This window comes from Fusarium flagelliforme (genome assembly GCF_020744385.1).
Source record: "Fusarium flagelliforme strain FIESC 12 MPI-CAGE-AA-0113 chromosome Unknown B0J16scaffold_14, whole genome shotgun sequence".
In the NCBI taxonomy this organism is placed as follows: Eukaryota; Fungi; Ascomycota; class Sordariomycetes; order Hypocreales; family Nectriaceae; genus Fusarium; species Fusarium flagelliforme.
The window spans coordinates 1-16,009 of record NW_025763516.1 but is presented as its reverse complement, the minus strand read 5'-3'; the positions used below and the strand labels follow the sequence as shown (position 1 = coordinate 16,009).

At 49.1% G+C, this 16,009-nt stretch overlaps 6 protein-coding genes across 6 annotated transcripts; 3 read left to right on the top strand and 3 right to left on the bottom strand.

Moving 5' to 3' along the window:
* Positions 1 to 1,764: 1,764 nt before the first annotated feature.
* Positions 1,765 to 3,063, bottom strand: B0J16DRAFT_393611 (uncharacterized protein; the record flags this gene model as incomplete). Its single annotated transcript, XM_046132070.1, has 2 exons — positions 1,765 to 2,138; positions 2,282 to 3,063. 2 exons carry the CDS (start codon positions 3,061 to 3,063, stop codon positions 1,829 to 1,831), a joined length of 1,092 nt encoding a protein of 363 aa, XP_045977212.1. The 3' UTR covers positions 1,765 to 1,828.
* A 509-nt stretch (positions 3,064 to 3,572) lies between these two features.
* On the top strand, positions 3,573 to 4,657 carry B0J16DRAFT_277181 (uncharacterized protein; the record flags this gene model as incomplete). The annotated part of the gene is made up of 3 exons (XM_046123797.1): positions 3,573 to 4,050; positions 4,116 to 4,283; positions 4,338 to 4,657. Coding segments are annotated over 3 exons (966 nt in total), but the record flags the coding sequence as incomplete, so codon positions are not given.
* Positions 4,658 to 4,733: 76 nt separating this feature from the next.
* On the top strand, positions 4,734 to 7,574 carry B0J16DRAFT_393598 (uncharacterized protein; the record flags this gene model as incomplete). Its single annotated transcript, XM_046132069.1, has 10 exons — positions 4,734 to 4,837; positions 4,939 to 5,327; positions 5,377 to 6,048; positions 6,099 to 6,300; positions 6,337 to 6,364; positions 6,482 to 6,552; positions 6,631 to 6,914; positions 6,957 to 7,053; positions 7,161 to 7,377; positions 7,467 to 7,574. 10 exons carry the CDS (start codon positions 4,734 to 4,736, stop codon positions 7,572 to 7,574), a joined length of 2,172 nt encoding a protein of 723 aa, XP_045977210.1.
* A 397-nt stretch (positions 7,575 to 7,971) lies between these two features.
* Positions 7,972 to 8,765, bottom strand: B0J16DRAFT_244968 (uncharacterized protein; the record flags this gene model as incomplete). The annotated part of the gene is made up of 3 exons (XM_046123073.1): positions 7,972 to 8,142; positions 8,200 to 8,608; positions 8,731 to 8,765. Coding segments are annotated over 3 exons (615 nt in total), but the record flags the coding sequence as incomplete, so codon positions are not given.
* Positions 8,766 to 11,849: 3,084 nt separating this feature from the next.
* B0J16DRAFT_351815 (kinase-like domain-containing protein) lies at positions 11,850 to 13,415 on the bottom strand (the record flags this gene model as incomplete). The annotated part of the gene is made up of 3 exons (XM_046129233.1): positions 11,850 to 12,734; positions 12,814 to 12,898; positions 12,948 to 13,415. Coding segments are annotated over 3 exons (1,203 nt in total), but the record flags the coding sequence as incomplete, so codon positions are not given.
* A 616-nt stretch (positions 13,416 to 14,031) lies between these two features.
* On the top strand, positions 14,032 to 15,014 carry B0J16DRAFT_419435 (uncharacterized protein; the record flags this gene model as incomplete). The annotated part of the gene is made up of 2 exons (XM_046133831.1): positions 14,032 to 14,489; positions 14,546 to 15,014. Exons 1-2 carry the CDS (start codon positions 14,287 to 14,289, stop codon positions 15,012 to 15,014), a joined length of 672 nt encoding a protein of 223 aa, XP_045977207.1. The 5' UTR covers positions 14,032 to 14,286.
* Positions 15,015 to 16,009: the final 995 nt, after the last annotated feature.

Sequence of the window (16,009 nt, the reverse complement as noted above, 5' to 3'; positions counted from 1 at the left end):
GCCTAGCCCCCTTCCTCCTCCTATACCTATACCTCTTATACTATTACAAAAGCAGTAAGTTAGTTAACCCTTAATTCCCTTAGTCCTATATTACTAACCTAATCTATAGATAATACTAAATAAATACTATAGTATTACCCTAATAAGTCTTAGTACTTACTTGTAATAATAAAGACCTTAATAAGCTAAGTATTAAGGTAGCCCTTAAACTATACCTATTTAGGTACTTAAAATACTAGGTAGTAAAGAATCTAGGGAAAGATACTAATAAGAAGGTAGCCTTAGTAGCCTTTAGCTATACTTCTCTTTCTTATTTACCCTACTACAGAAATATAAGCCTCTCTATTAAGATAGCAGCATTAAATAGACTAGCTATAAAGCTAGAGTCTAATGCTAATCTAGATTGCAATAAAGAGCAGTTCCTTAATAAGGCTAGCAATAGGTACTATAATTACTAGTTCCTTAATCTAGCCTAGCAGGTAAACTATATAATTAACTACTTTAGCACCTAGAAATACCTATAGCTAATATAATATAACTGTAATAATTTAGCGCGCGTACAGTATTCTAGGGGGGACTAAAAATTCAGGTACATAAGGTTTTAAAAAGGGATTATATTTATGTGTTATTTGTATATTAGTAAAAGTTAGAGTTAAGGTTACCTGAAGTTAAAAATAATAACTGGCTTTTCAGTAGTTTAATTAATCTAGGTTACATAATAGTTACGTGCCCTCCTTAACCTTTACTACTACCTCAGCTAATATATGTAGCTAAGTGTTATTAATAGTGTTATTAACAGTGAAATAAGTAAGTATAATACTTTTCTATACTCTTTTTATTATCTATATAATAAAATTACTATTATACTGGGCTGTTAGGGTTGGGTTTGTCTATTACAGGTGGAGATTGAGTCCCATTATCACATGTGTGATCCATGCCCCACTATCGCATATGTGACCCGGGCTCTACTATTACATCCATCTAACTCATATGTAATTACAAACCCCAGTCCCTATTACATATGTGATCGAGTCCCAGTCCTGTCAAATATCAGACTCATCTCCACTTGACTTCTTGGTTCCTGTTATCATAACTCTCATCTTCTTCTCCACTTCCACTTCCATCATCATTATCACAATCACTATGACTATCTTTCCCCGTTTTTATGATGTCCGTGGAGAGTAGAATGTCGGCGAACCAATGGTCCTCTTAGCATTAGTATCGCCTTCTGTCACACTACCCAATTCCTCTACAAACCCTCGTGGATGGTATACGAATACCAAGGAGTTCTGGAATGGGCATTTTTCGCAAGCTATGTAGGTCACCGCCTGTAGCCATCTGAACGCCAGGGACTCTCACGTCCCTGGAAAGATCTTGTATATCATTGCCCTGGACAAGGGGGCTTCAGGACGGGCAGAACGACATGCGTGTACGATGCCTCGCAGATCTCCAAAAGGTCGGGGAGCTCGTCTGCAACAGCCAGCGCCATGGCACGGAACTTATCCTCTTTCTTAGTGCAATCGGTTGAACGAATCTTATTATAGCACGATAATAGGCTCCTGGAGACAAAGACAATAAATGCCAGCGCCAAAGACGTCTGCCATCACTGTCAGTGGCCGCCAGGCATAGATCTTCTTGGCCAGGGTGCCTTCAGGAAGACCCGAGCTTCCTGCTGAGATACCTGCTTATTCTCGTTGAAAGTGGCCAGCCACCGCGTTGGCGTCTATTCCGTCTTGGAGAGATAGGTCGTCGATGTCTCCATCTGAGCCTGTTGCGGCTGGGCTCGACCAACGATCCCATTCACGGACGAGGGATACCTTCATGTCGATCAGTCGAATGTCGTCGATCGTAACATGTTGGGGCTGTCGTGCTGAACGGCCTGAGCCCAACGTAGGGTGAAGCTGGATAGTGTCGCCGGACCATCCTTGCGGATCTCGTCTGCCACCCTGCCCGCATTCCGGTCGATCTCGGCGAGATGGCGTCGTGGATGGCGGCCATAAAGATGTGTCAGTGCATCAGCGAGCCGTTTCTGGCCTCTACTACCGAATACCTCATATAGGACGGTGATACCTATGACGCAGATCTCTTGCGAGGATAGTCTGCCGCCAAAGTCCTTTCTTGAAGCCTCCGGGCAACGGCTAGGGTATCAAAAGCCTCGTGGTCCTTCCTCAGAATGGTTCTTCAGTCTGCTCTTAGCCTGGAGGGCCTCCACCAGGGTGGTTGGCTTGTCATCCCTGCCGAGTCCTGCTTCGGTGTTTCGCGCATCGGCGCCTAGTCGTACCACGACGGTTCATCATTGGGTTGAGAGGCCTGTGTAGGAACTAGATTGGTAGATGGCCGTGAAGTGATGCCGCCGTCTTCGATGTCGTCTTGATAAGTGTTCGGCGCATTCGGAAAAACTTGGGTGCCTCCCAAGAGCGCACCTGGTAAGGGAGGAAAGAGTGGCTTCTTCACACGACTCACATGGTGGCTGTCTGTCTCCGAATCGTTTTCTCCATCGTTGGCCTGAACACAGTGCTTGGCGAGCTCGTAGGCTAGATGCTCCGGTATGCCCTTCTCAACAAGGGACGCGTGCCACTGGCTGACAAACTTCTTGAGTTTCCTCTCGTATCTGGAGAGGGTCTTGGGCAGATCGATGGGATGTTGCTCATCCGGCGCCTCGGACGACGGTAATGTATGCTGCGTCAACAAGCCAGCAGTTTCTGTACTTGAGATGGCGAGGGAGGTAGAATCCGGAAGGAAGCTGGATGGCAGACTGCTATGCGTGTCGGCGTCAGGATCCTGTCCAGAGCTGAGTGTCTTCCGCCGGAGAGACTGGTTTGGACTGGCCACTGACACGTCGGGATCATCGGCAACGAATAAAGTTGAACCCCTGTCACGTCTGAGAGCTGCGGTACCGCGGTCGTCTAGAGCGTGACGCGTGTGCGATCCGAGCCTCCCGGGTTGTGGTCTGGACGTGCTGGAGGAGTTGCCGGCATGGTTGGGCAAGCGGACACGCTTAGTGAACTGCATTGTGACAGCGGAGGCCGGGACCTTCGACCTTTTTCTGCCCGTTGGTGACATATTGCTGGTCTGCCTTTTGGTAATTATCACTTCTTTCCATAGCCTCCTTCTTCATAACGTTGTAGACGAGGGGGCAAAGGGATTTAAAATGAAGCGATGAATGTATTCGTAATCATCTCCCAAAGCTGCCGGGGTATCGCGCTATAGCTGTTGTTCAATGGACTTTGATTGGTTTTCTTGTTTTTAACTTTACTGGCTGGGGCATGGGTGTACCGGAACGAACCCCTTATCACCATGTGATAGTATGCTGGATATGAAAGATGTAAACGAAAATCATTCAAGTTACATTTAATTTAATAATAAACTTCGTGCTAAAGATATGTGGAAATTTAAGGGGATATCCGAAGCAACTGTTATGAAGTAAGTTTATCCCATGATTAACTACCCTAGACTTAGCATGTAGTACCTCATAACATACCATAACATAACATAACAAAGCCCAGGCAATATCCTCAGACAAGATCAACGCCTATTATCGCCCATCAAATAGTCGTACTACAATCGTTGTCATGGCTCCAGGGCGGCAGAAAACCAAAGACGCGTCAAGAATACAGTCTAAGTCCAAGGGTCGCAGGGGAGGAGGCTTTTTTTCTTCGCTCGTCTTCATCATCCGCGTCCATCCAGCTAACCCTCAGGAAACTATCCTGCGATACCTGCAGTCAAGTTCACCTTTACCTACAGCATCGGAAAGAAGAACGCCGACAAGAGCGGTTAGCTCTGGCACGCTTCGTTCGGATTTTTCCTCTGCTACTAGCAACAGCACGTTTGCCAGCAGATCGGGCAATGGCAGTGGCACAAACCATGTCGCAATAAACACTACCTTCCCCGAGCCATTATCATCATCATTATCTCTGAGCTCAGATATATCACTGCCGACCGAAGAGCCATCAGGGAATGTCACATTGCGACGAGGTAGAGATTTTAACAAGCCGCTCTCATCTAGACCTCTAGTTAGACGACACTACGGTGGAGAAGAATACATACCAGGTGCGTTTTTCCAGATGCAGCCCTCAACATGTTACTGTAACACTTATACGAAATCGATTGTATAGACTCGATGGATGATAACACGACAGTCGCAGCTGTACCGGACGACAACGTGTTACTGAATGACCAGTCGCTAGTATACGGCTCCGATATGCAGATGGATCCGGCCGAAGAGGACGACGGGTCGTGGCATATACGCTCAACACCTCCATATAGTAATGGGCCTTACCCAGGTTAAACATTCAATCTCTATATAACACACCCGGTCCGCTAACAATCCGCCCTAGACGGCATAATAAATAGGGCAAATAGTAACCTACGCGAAGATGCTATTACCCAAAGCGAAAATCCCCAAAACGAAGAGCATGACGAAGAACGAGCCGATCCCGTTGCTGCGGAACTGCCCACCCGTCAGGAAATCTATAATTGGGTTGAAGAGGAAAGCTTGGACGAAGGGGAGAAACTGGCTCGGCGTATCGTTTACATCCTTACCGCCGGCCTGGTATCATGCCCGGCGGATCAACACAGGGACCAGGACGCAACACACCTCGCAACTTGCCGCCGCCATCTGCACCTGCGCGAGACGTGGGCTGGGTCTAGCGCAAGAGTCAGCGGGTTGTCCTTCGCTGAGCGAGAGGAACAGTCACGACAGTTCGGCCTAGACCGCACCGTCCGACCCCTTGATGCTTCAGTCACGGGTCTCCGTCGCGACCAGCTGCCGCCAGCTAGCCGGCTCGAGGCCCAATTCGCGGGCTGGCACGAGGACAAAGACTGGTCAGATGCCGAGGTATGCCTCCACCGAGACGACGTGCCGCAGCGGAAGCTGGCGCCCGCTGTTCACGACATCGACAGCTTCCTACATGTCACCAAAGACCCGCGCAGTCTGAGAGGGCCGCTGAACATATGTATCACAGCCCAGCCGAGCCTCCTTCTCTCCAAGTCTATTCACGTCCGCGTGCCCATACGGGTGGGAGAGAAGATCAAACAGGTCCCTATCTACCAGATCCCGCACACCGTGCTTGCGCACCAAAGGCCACGAACGGTCTATATGTTCTTCCCGCGACTCTACGACGAGAAATGCCGGAAGAAGGGCCCAGTGCCTCTGCGAGAGGAGCAGAATCGACTTTTCTTCGACGGCTTCATCAGGCCGAGTATCGAGAAGATTGGACCACAATTTGTGCACCACCTGCCTGGAAGCTATGACTCCGTCCGGGCAGCATCGCGCATAGCCATGGAGTCGTCGGGCTCGGCGGCTGTACGCGGGGCGGCTTTTGAAGGTACCGTATAGCGAAGAGAACCCTACCCAGGCTGTGGAGCGTCATGCAGGAGGCACTAATCGTGCAGAGCGCGACATAGCAGCCGACGGGAGCGTACGGGAGACGGAAGACGCAAGTAGGCTGTGGCAGTTTGTCGATGCCATCTTCCTCTGCAGCTATAAGGACACCAAGCTGTGGCATCAATCCTACGGCAGCAGCCATCGCGGGGGTGCTGGAAACTTCCGCGCCCGTTGTGGCGTCGTTAGCCTCGAACAGGAGCCGACAGCCAACACTGGCAGTGGCAACCCTCCTTACGAAGACGACAGAACAGAACCGACGCCGTGGAGGCAAACCCAGCTTGTCGATGTTGCGTCCGAGCTCCTGCCAACGAGAAGTGGGCATACCGTTCTGGCTCGGCGGTGCTGCCAGTACAACACCTTGCGTTTTCTCTACGGACAGTCTGAGGAGGCTCTGCTCGGAAGGACTGCCCTGCGGGTGGAGGGCGAGGCTGATAATGACTGGGATAATGAGGCCAGTAGTAGCCAGGAGATGAGGAAGGGGAGGGTGAACATGACCCTGACGAAGACCGACAGGCGAGCTCCACGCGAAAGGGGAAGCGAGGAGGAGCAGACTGCAGGAGAGGGTTGGAAGCCTCCCCGCATCCCTCGCGCCGTCACGACGGAGTACCCAGTACACATGCTGCGAGACTCCATCTCCATCACTTCAGAGCCCAGGAGAACTAGTCCCTATCTTTAAGCACGGCGCTCGTATATACAATCCTACACCGTAGAGGAGGGGAACTTCAACGTGGCCTGCCATCTGGCCTTCTCACACCCAACATCTTCAACCTTGCGCACAGCGATGAGGCCTGGGCAGCAGTGGCCCGAAAGGGTAACATCAAGGCTAGCCGCCAGGACGCAGAACGGCACTATCGCAGTCAATACAGCGCATGGCTAGCAACCTCGAGGACCCGTCACGGGGGTACGGCTGGCGGGTTGAGCTGCGCATCACGACAACACTCGCGGCTCAGTTGCGGCCGGCGGAGGAGGCTTGGTGGCGTCTGATCAAACGAGCAAACCGGCTATCCGACGGGCCAGGCGCCGTTGCCGTGACAACCGGACCGGAATGCCTTCTACGTGCTCGCGGCTGGAGACTTTAACGCGTTCGTGCGACAGAACATCGACAAGCATCTGCGGCTCATGGACTACATCATGTCGTACTGGGCGCGAGACCCATCTACGCCGCAGTAGCGGCATCGCTCTATGCCATCGTGACGCTCGCTCTCCGGCATTTCGTCAACCATTCAGCCGCACGCGCTAGCCAGGATATTGTCTGCGCCCCTTGTAGTCGGTGCCAGGAGCAAGATCGGTCTCGATATGGCCCGCTCTAGAGAGCAGCGGGGGTTTGCCTTCTTCCCGAAAGACGTAGTGGACTGGCATGAACTCCGGCTCCACGACTGGGCCACGGACCTGTTGCAAGGTGCCACAGCTCGTCATCAAGGCACACTGGCTAGAAGAGGCATCGCTGCGGCAGTCCAGACACCTTATCGACCAGGTGATCAGCCTCGCCGTCAGCAAGGACATCCGCACGCGCGAGCAGGCCGAGGAGGTGCTCGGAATCCTCTCACAGCTTCTGATTCGCAGCTATAAGGAATCGGCATACCTGGCTCTTTTCCCGGCGAAGGGCAGAAGGAAAGAGTACCAGACATGGACGTGTTTGAGTTTACCCTGGCTGGCGTGCGTGCTGAGTCAAGAGCCGTGCAGGGCAGAGACTGCAATCCTCCAGGGAACCACCGCTTCTTCATCAAGCACGTTTCGACCTTATTTTGCCTGGGGCATGGACTCTCGCCGATAGTGACATTAGCCGTGGACATCTCGAGAGCCAGCATTTCCGCGTGGAGGCTAAGAGGGCCATCAAGGCGTTCGAGCAGCTCAGCCGTAGTCCGTTCATCACGGCACAAAGGTTCCTCTGCGTGTTGTACTACTGCTTCTGCCAGCAGGTACTCTGTTTCCCCAACCCCGACAAGATCAACGGCGTAATGTCCGTGACTGCCAAGAACGGCAGCCGCACAGTTCTCTGCACACATATCATCAAGCCATGCATAACCATTCCTGATGATGCCAAGCTGACAGACACCGTTGCAGCCATCGTGCTAAACAGGATCCGGATACCCATCCACAACAGAGCGCATACCTATCTAATATTATCTATTCTATTAAGCAGATCCGTAGATATCTACATTTACCTCTATCTGAATATGACCTGTGAGAGAGATGGGTGTTGGATAGGAGCTAGGGCTACCTATACGAAGGTTAAAAGTAGCAGGATGGTAGATGCCGTGTTGCATATCACCACTAGCTTGGCGCGACTGGATATGAAAGTAGGCCCGTACATTCAGGTCATATATTTAATGGTATGATAGGGTAGGAGGCTAGGTAGATACAATTATACCGAGCAGAGTTATAACGTCTTGTTTTATTTTATATCTTCCTACATAATAAATTAAAGAGTATTAACTACATCATTTCACTAGGTTCATCAATCGAAATACACATTTTGTATAGGCTCTCTACATTAAATTATATCCTGAGATATACTGCTTAATCATTCCGGTATATATGTGTATATGTTGCAAAGATAGTGGCTATATAATAAGGTAGTATAACTATCGAGGAGGAGGGGGTGGTGGTGGTGGAGGAGGAGGAGGAGGCTGCAGTCCTCGGGGTAGCGATGGAGGAGGAGGCTGCAATCCTCCGGGTAGCGACGGTGGTTGCATGGGAAAGCTTGTAAGCTTTTCGCCACCAGGTAGCCCTTCATTTGTCCTCCTAGCAACTCGCTTCACTATAACAATGTAAAAAGTTGTAGAGAATACAAAAGCAAGCCACTCAAGTACCTGTAGCGTATAGCCAACTTTGATGTCCAACGACGTGGCGCCCGGCTTCTTGGTGGCGAACTGGAGCGCATTTCCCGTCTGCGTGGTAGACGCCGCACTGATGACGGAGATAGCGACCGACGCTACGAGGATCTTCTCAGACCAACGTTGATTAATAAAGCGCCAGCTCCGGCTACTCCCCTTGCTCATCTGTATACAGACCCGAGTGACGAAAAATAGGATGCTAACCATAAAGAGCACCCCAGCAAAGGCTTGCAGGCAGAAGAAGATGTTCCGCTGCAGCTGCAGAGCAGTTTCGAGGATAGGTAAGCTGGGAACCATAGGGCCCTTGTCCTCCCGGCCCAGAGAGGTGAGTGCGGCGCTGAGCGACTGGGGCGATGCCGAATAAGGGGTGCCAACGCAAAAGTGGCTGTTGTGTCCAGACATACATACTCCTATACGAAGTTAGCCATTGACTCATTACTTACAACGGCCGAGAATCCATTTTATCGATCTAAATGGCATTTGCACATATACAGAGGCAGACCTTACCGAAATAACCAACACGAAGTTCCACCGTACTCAAGCTATTTATAGCCACGAGGTATATACTGGGAAGTCCAGGGCTATCTGATACACATCCTGTCAGGGACAGTGCTGGTTTCCGTTAGTTTACGCAACAGCCTTGACGGCAAGCACCAGATAAGCGGGATGCTTACTGTAAAACACCAGGCCTGCCACAGGGAAGATGGAGATAACAAGTAGTTCTATAATCCAGAGCTCTAAAACCACACTGTTAGTACATCTTCCATCCGAATATACTTATAGAACGTACGCATTTGAGCAAAAGTAGACTGTATAAGTAATATATAGATAGCAGAGTAATAGGGCTAAAGTACGTAGTGTAGTTAAGGTGGTGTAGTGTAGTTAAAGTATTAGTGCAGTACAATATAATAATAACTAAGGAAAAAGGAAGGGCATTGTTTATTGGCAGAGAGAAGGTGGTAAGAAGGTAAATATTTAAGTCAATACATAAGTACTGTCTCTGTTGCTATTAGGGCTCTTTAAACAAACTTCACGTCCTAGACCTAAGTCTGATCCAACAGCGTAGGTTGACTTAATGCATTATCCATGCTACTAGAGACAACAGAGTGTAGGTTGTTGAAAGCGCTTAGCATTATCGCAGTTATGAGTAACCGCGCAAGTATATTGCCGCCTGGCCCTCAAATTCTCTACGCTGGTTCAGTCAGAAGTCTATGCTTTCATTCATCCATCCATCCCGGTCCCAGCCAGTCACAGCATGGGGACTACCGACGCTTTCAGCCTTACAGCCGCTATCCAACAGCCTCCAGCTCCTGCAGTTTCCCGCGTATACTCTATACTTATTTAAGCCCTGCCTGCTTGAAACATCCGGCCCTTGCGGCGTAACGCCAGCCGCAAAGAGCTAACTATGCCGCGCCATCTATTGTACGTTGGACGCACCTTATCACTGCGACCTAAGTCTCTTTCCTGTCTGTAATATGGGCGGCTACGTGACGATGTTGGTCCGTTTAATGCATTCAGGCCGTAATACAGAAGAACAGTCTGATAGGATGCCATCCACCTGACTCTGCAGCAATGCGGCCTGGTAGGCGCGAGGCTTACTGTAAAAGAGAGGATGGACCGCTGTGTTGGTAAGCTGCTCGATATGCCCTGCCAGGGTGCCAGGAGTATATTAATTGGAAATCCTTTTCCTTGGAAATGGGGTGCTTTATTGGTCATCACCGTCTGTTGGCTCTAACTAACTACGCTAAAACAACTTTATTAGCCGCTTTGCCAATCTACTGCTATTCATCGACTAAGCAAGTAATCCCAAAGTTTGGTTGTTGGTCCTAGACATACTTTACGTTGAACTGTATGCCTTAGCTAGGCTAAAAGAGGTAGGCAGGCGGTTGCCAAAGGTTTGTTGGTTTAGATGCGTGGTAGATCTAGGTACCACCAATACTATCCTTATTGGCTTAACCTTTAGCACCAACGGTCAGTAGCAGGGATCATAGAGCTAGTAACCAACAGCTAAATAACAACCAATACTGTAAAGAAGATAAGGAAGACTTGAACCGCAATGACAGTAGATCCTCTATACCATTATAGGGAGGAAACATACGCATCAGAGCAAGAAAGGATGGTACATATATTAGTCATATAGCAAAGTTTCAGGGCGGAAGGGTATAGTGCAGTAAGATAAGCAGATGATAGCCAAAGGATAAGGATGTCTTTTTTGCCAGAGGCCGAGGGTAAGTAACAGATAGATAGATCTTAAGGTTGACAAGAGAGTGATGATCCCCATTCTTGCTGGACTGGGCAGTCTAGTCACCAAAGATTAGCTCAATCCATCATCCACGTTACCAGATGTCACGGAGTATGCATCTTCTAGCTAAAAAGCGCTTAGTATTATCAAAGCCACATACAGCCGCGCAAGTGTATCGCCGCCTTATCTGTTTTTCTCTATATTAGCAAAGCCAGCGGTGCAAGCGTTTATCTACGTGTGTTAACACCGGCCAATTGCGATTGTAGAGACAATTAAGGCGTCTAGTCTTGTAGCCGCTGTCCTCCAGCTTCTGGCTCATTCTCAATCTTTCTTTCTTCAAGCTCGATGTACCTGAAATGTCCAACCCTTACGAATTGATGGCGGCAACATCTCCTGATTCTACGTCAGATGCTCATAGTCTAACCCCTTCTCGCAGGTTACCCAAGGCGGTTATATGGCCCTGTCCAATTGTGCTGGTGCAGGATATGGATGAACAGTCTTACAGGATGCCATCCACCTAACTCTGCAGCAATGCGGCCTGGTAGGCCGAGGCTTACTGTAAGAGAGAGGATGGACCGCTGCGTTGGTAAGCTGCTTGATATGCCTTGCCGGGGCCAGGAGTTGGAAATCCTAACGCTAGAAACGGGGCGTTTTATTGGTTATCAGCCGTCTGTTGGTTTTAAGGGACTGAACTGAAACAACGCTGTCGGTCTTTTTGCCAATCTGCTGCTATTTATTGCCAGAGTAAGTAATCCCCGAGGTATATTTGTTGGTCCTAAACATACTTTACAGTGAACTGTATATCTTGGCTATGCTGATAGAAGTAGGTAGGCGGTTGCCGAAGGCCTGTTGGTTCAGATTTGTGGTGGATCTAGGCTCTAACAACGCCATCCTTATTGGCTTAATCTTTGGCATCAGCGGTCAGTAGCAGGCAGAGTTCATGAGCCATCGCTGGAAACGCCTTACCAGGGCTACAGGAAGGGTCATGACACGTCCCACCCATAGAAGCACGGCAGTGTATTAATCGGCAGGCCTTTGTTGGCCCTAACGGATTGATTTGAAACAATAACGGTCCTTTTGCTAACCAGCTATCAATTACCCAGTTAAGTAACCTCCGAGTTTGGTTGTTGGTTCTATACTTATATGTGCCCTGAACTGTGTGTCTTGACTAGGCCGATAGGAGGATGTAGGCAGTTGCTAAAGGTTTGTTAGTTCAGATGTGTAGTGGGTCGAGGCTGAGGAAGCAACGTTTATTAGCTGAGCCCTTGTCGAAAGTTTGGGAGGATCTAAGCTACCAAGGGTTCGTACCGGGGATTGCAGAGCTAACAACCAACATCTGGATGACGACCAACGGTCCAAAGTAGACAAGGTAGAATCGCCCATGAGAAACCGGTTTTTCCAATCTTATTAAGCAAACTTCAAGCGAATATCCAATTTGGGTATATGGCTATACCCCCGGACCCCCTGTTACCAGACTACTCGAGTGGTCTATTGTGTGATAAAGAGTTATACGATCATGATATTGCCCCAGTAGCTACATACAATAGTACCAGTGGCCATACTGTATACACATAACAGTTAACTCCAGCCTATAAAGCATCATAGTCCATAGATAGCCATTAGGTCCTTAATAAGACACTATCCAGAAGCTGCGCTGCGGTCGGGCGGTGCTCCGGTAGGTATGAAAATCCCCATCGCAAGATATCCAGCACAAGTCGCTGTTCGGTCGTAGCAATATCAGGTCGAAGTAATGTTATCTTGTTTTCGAGGCCAAGGTGGGAACTCGGCTTCCGATGCTGGCTGTACCACTCAGGATCACATAAGCCACCCGCATCATATAAGCCTTTCCATTGTACCGGAAGTGGACCAAGGGTATCTACAATGAATGAGATGACTGTAGAATTGGCTGAGCCCGAGAAGAGAGGGTATTTCCCATATAACTCGGCAAATAGGCACATATAGCTCCACATATCAGATACGAAACTTGGATTCATGCCATGTACTCGCTCTGGGGCACAGTATTTAGCAGGTGACTGCACTTTCTGTACTACCGGTGTACCGGCTCGAATCGCCATGCCGAAATCTCCGAGGTAAACGTCATCCGTTATCAGTTCCTTCTGCGGAGCCATCGGCATAACCAACTCGCATGGCTTCCATGGCACATATGGCAGCATCATCTTCCGAGGACGTCCAATATATTGATACTTGGTGGTGGTGTCTTGACTACTGAGTGGGCAAAGTCCAAACATGACATTGGCACTGTTCAGATCTATACACAGAATGTTAGCTATACAAGGAGCTCTGGGATCTGCTAGATCTAACGGAAAGCCTGCCCCGAGGCTACCTACCACGATGTAACATTCCACCTTCATGCAGCGCCCGCAGGCCGTGTAACAATTGTTTCGCAGCCAACATCCGGGCAACGATTGGTTTCTCTCGGATATGGTCTGAGGTTTGGGCCCTGCAACGGGAGGACAAGTACTCGATGATGGCCATGCGGGCCCGAAAGAATAAAGGCGTCCTGGCATAGCAGAAGACGAGAAGTATCCGACACAGCGTTGGCGACCTCGCGTTGAACATGGTACTCATGCTCTCCAGCGTCTCCATATACCATAACCTTGAGGGCAACATCCCTCTTGCTAAGCATATCATAAGCCATCCAGACAACAGAGAAGCCACCATGACCTAGCTTGTGGTCTATGCGATACCTGTTGGCAAGAATTTCTCCAATATATGTAGGATAATATAAACCTTGGGCATACAGCTCCGGGTCTTCTGCCACTTCGTCGAACTCGTACTCATCCTCTGAGTCTACAAAGTCACCCTGATCAGGAGCCCCAATCCTCTCAGAGGGCGTTGTTGCCGTTTTGGGTCCTGCTCCTGCCTCTGGTTCACTCATCATATCAAGAGTAGTTATAAAGCCTTTAGGTTGAAATTCGGGGATAAAAGCCTGTATGTGTATATATATACATATAGATAGTGGTCCGTGATTGAAAAAGCTCTTAGCTAGCAGATTGAGCAGAGCGGGGGCTAATATTACCGGAACCCCACTTCTGGGTTCAGCCAATGATATATATCCATACATACCCCACCACAACAAGGAACAACAACTAGACACTTCTATAAATACACAAAGACTGTTGGCTCTAACCCAGGTACCATAAATAAACCTTATGGATTCTAGGATGGTTGGCTTTGGAGGTTAGCCTATTCCGTAGCCTGCTATCTACTATTCAACCCCTCAGCGGTAAGAGCCACCCCGCCGTGTTTTACATGCCGCTCTGTGAAGGTCCTCAACTCCGTTCGTAATGTGCTATAATTATCTGCCATCCAATCCAGCCAGCGATTCCTACGAGAGTCTTGTGGGCGTAACGCCAACCTAAGCGCCGCGGCAGGGATACACAGCGCACCTCCTTAGTGATCCCGGGTGTAATCGTTGGGTTGCAGGCAGGGCTTTCTCCCATGATCGCGCCTCAGGCATCAAACAATGCTCTCTCGACGTAGTCGAGTCCTATACAATATATAACAGGAGGAAGGCCAGAATTAAACTGTCACTGAAGCAGTTGCTCAAGCAGTTCCACGGCCTCATACAACTATTTATATCAGACAAAGGCTCGATATCAAAGCTATAAATTCTTTCCTACTAGAACGGGCCAATACTAAGGTTTCATATTCTTTACACCAGCCATCTTTACTTTCTTCCCTATCTTATCTATTGACCTATCTTTCTTCCATCTTTTCCTTATTTATTACTATTCCAGGACCAGATATAGCCCCATTATATCAAAAGCATATCAATCCTAACGCCCAGGAAACATATCATGTCATACCCATACTGTCTTCCAGCAGATAGCTATAAAGGCGATATTAATAGTATCCGTGTGCGGTGGGAAGGTCAAGCCATGTCTAGATTGCAGAGTAAGGCAGTGTCTGCTGCAGCGCCGCTGCACACGCTGAAAGCTCTATCGGAGAACTTTGTATACCTCCTTGCATATCGACTAGGAAATGCAGATGCTTTAATCACGTATGGGCCCTTAGAGCAGAATCTAGAAAGGAGAAACTAACAGTTGACAATTATAGAGCCGCACCACACGAGACAACTACCAACAGTGCGACTGGGGTGACAGAAGCTAATAAGAATCACATCAGTGCACAGATCCAGGGCAGGCAGAGTGGTGGTCGAAAGAAAGTGCACATCTACCTTGAGGGGGTAGGAAGAGGCCCTGGAGGTTATGATAATGTTTCGGTGAAGGGGGAGAGCGTTATGGTTAAAAGAGGTAAGCGAACGGTTCTAGATACTAGTCTGTCTAGTGGTACCTACCCTACGGTGGGAGGATCAACATCTGGGACGGTTGGATATGGAGGTGGTGGATCAACATCCCAGATGGCGGGATACGGGGGTGGAGCATCGACATACGGGGCAGCGGGATACGGCAGTGGAGTATCGTGGTCTGGCCAGCAGCAGCAGCAGCAGCAAGAGCAGTCCGAATGGGTTTGGTATAAGCAATACCAGAAGTGGTATCATCCTGGGACAGGACAGTGGCAGTAGTAAGAGAGCCGGGAAGAGTCAAAGAGTTAGAACGTAAGTAGTAGAGAGAAGAGATAGTGTGAGAAGAGTATTGAGGAAAATACACATAGGATATATGGAGTATAAGCGCCTTGTCGATTAATGCTAAGAAAGAGGTAATTCTGGACTACCATAGTAAGAAGAAAAGATAGATAAACCTCCATGCTATCTATTCCATTACCTACTATTATGATAGTTGGACAGACCTTGCGATATGGCTGGGCGACTATCAGGAGGGCATAAAACTAGCGCGGTATCCCGTAATCTGAGGCAGGCAATTTCTCCACTTTCAACGACATACCAATACTCTCAGTAGTAATAACAAATACAGCCTACGAATAACTATTGCTACCAGGATGACAAACTATTACTGTCGTATTATTAGAAGATATATGGAAGGAGACAGGGTTTGTTTCAAAGATGGGTATATGTTGGTCCTTATCATTGAGTCATAGTAGATAGAATTAACGTATTTAACAAGCAAAACGACGAATATACTGCCGAGCTAATAGTAGGTTACCCTATAGCCTGTTTGCAGTCCGCCGGTGCAGCGCGCTAGCGCTGAGAAGGTTAGGCAGACTAACCGCTGACGTGAAAGCTGTGCGAAGCAGGAAGAAGTGGAAGAGGAAGAGAAGGTAAACGGTGTTGCGGTCAAGGGTTGCGTAAGACTGTTGGGATTAAGGGTAAACGCTGACGGGGTTAAGCGCTGTTGGGGTTGTGAGTGGTGGTGGTGGTGGTGGTGGTGGTAGGGGTGGTAGGGGTGGGTTAAGGGTTTGAGGAAGGAGGAGGTTGGTTTGTGTTAGGGTGGTAGTAGGTAGTTACGAGGAGTTGCGTTCGTCGGTGTTTTCCGTCGTCCCGCGCAGGCCGTCCGTGGGTTCTGCCGGTCCCGGCGTCCGCGCCCGCGGCGGGTCGGGCCGGGTCGGGCCGGGTCCGGTCGTTGCGGGTTCCCGCGTGGTTCGCGTTGTCCTTGGGTCGGG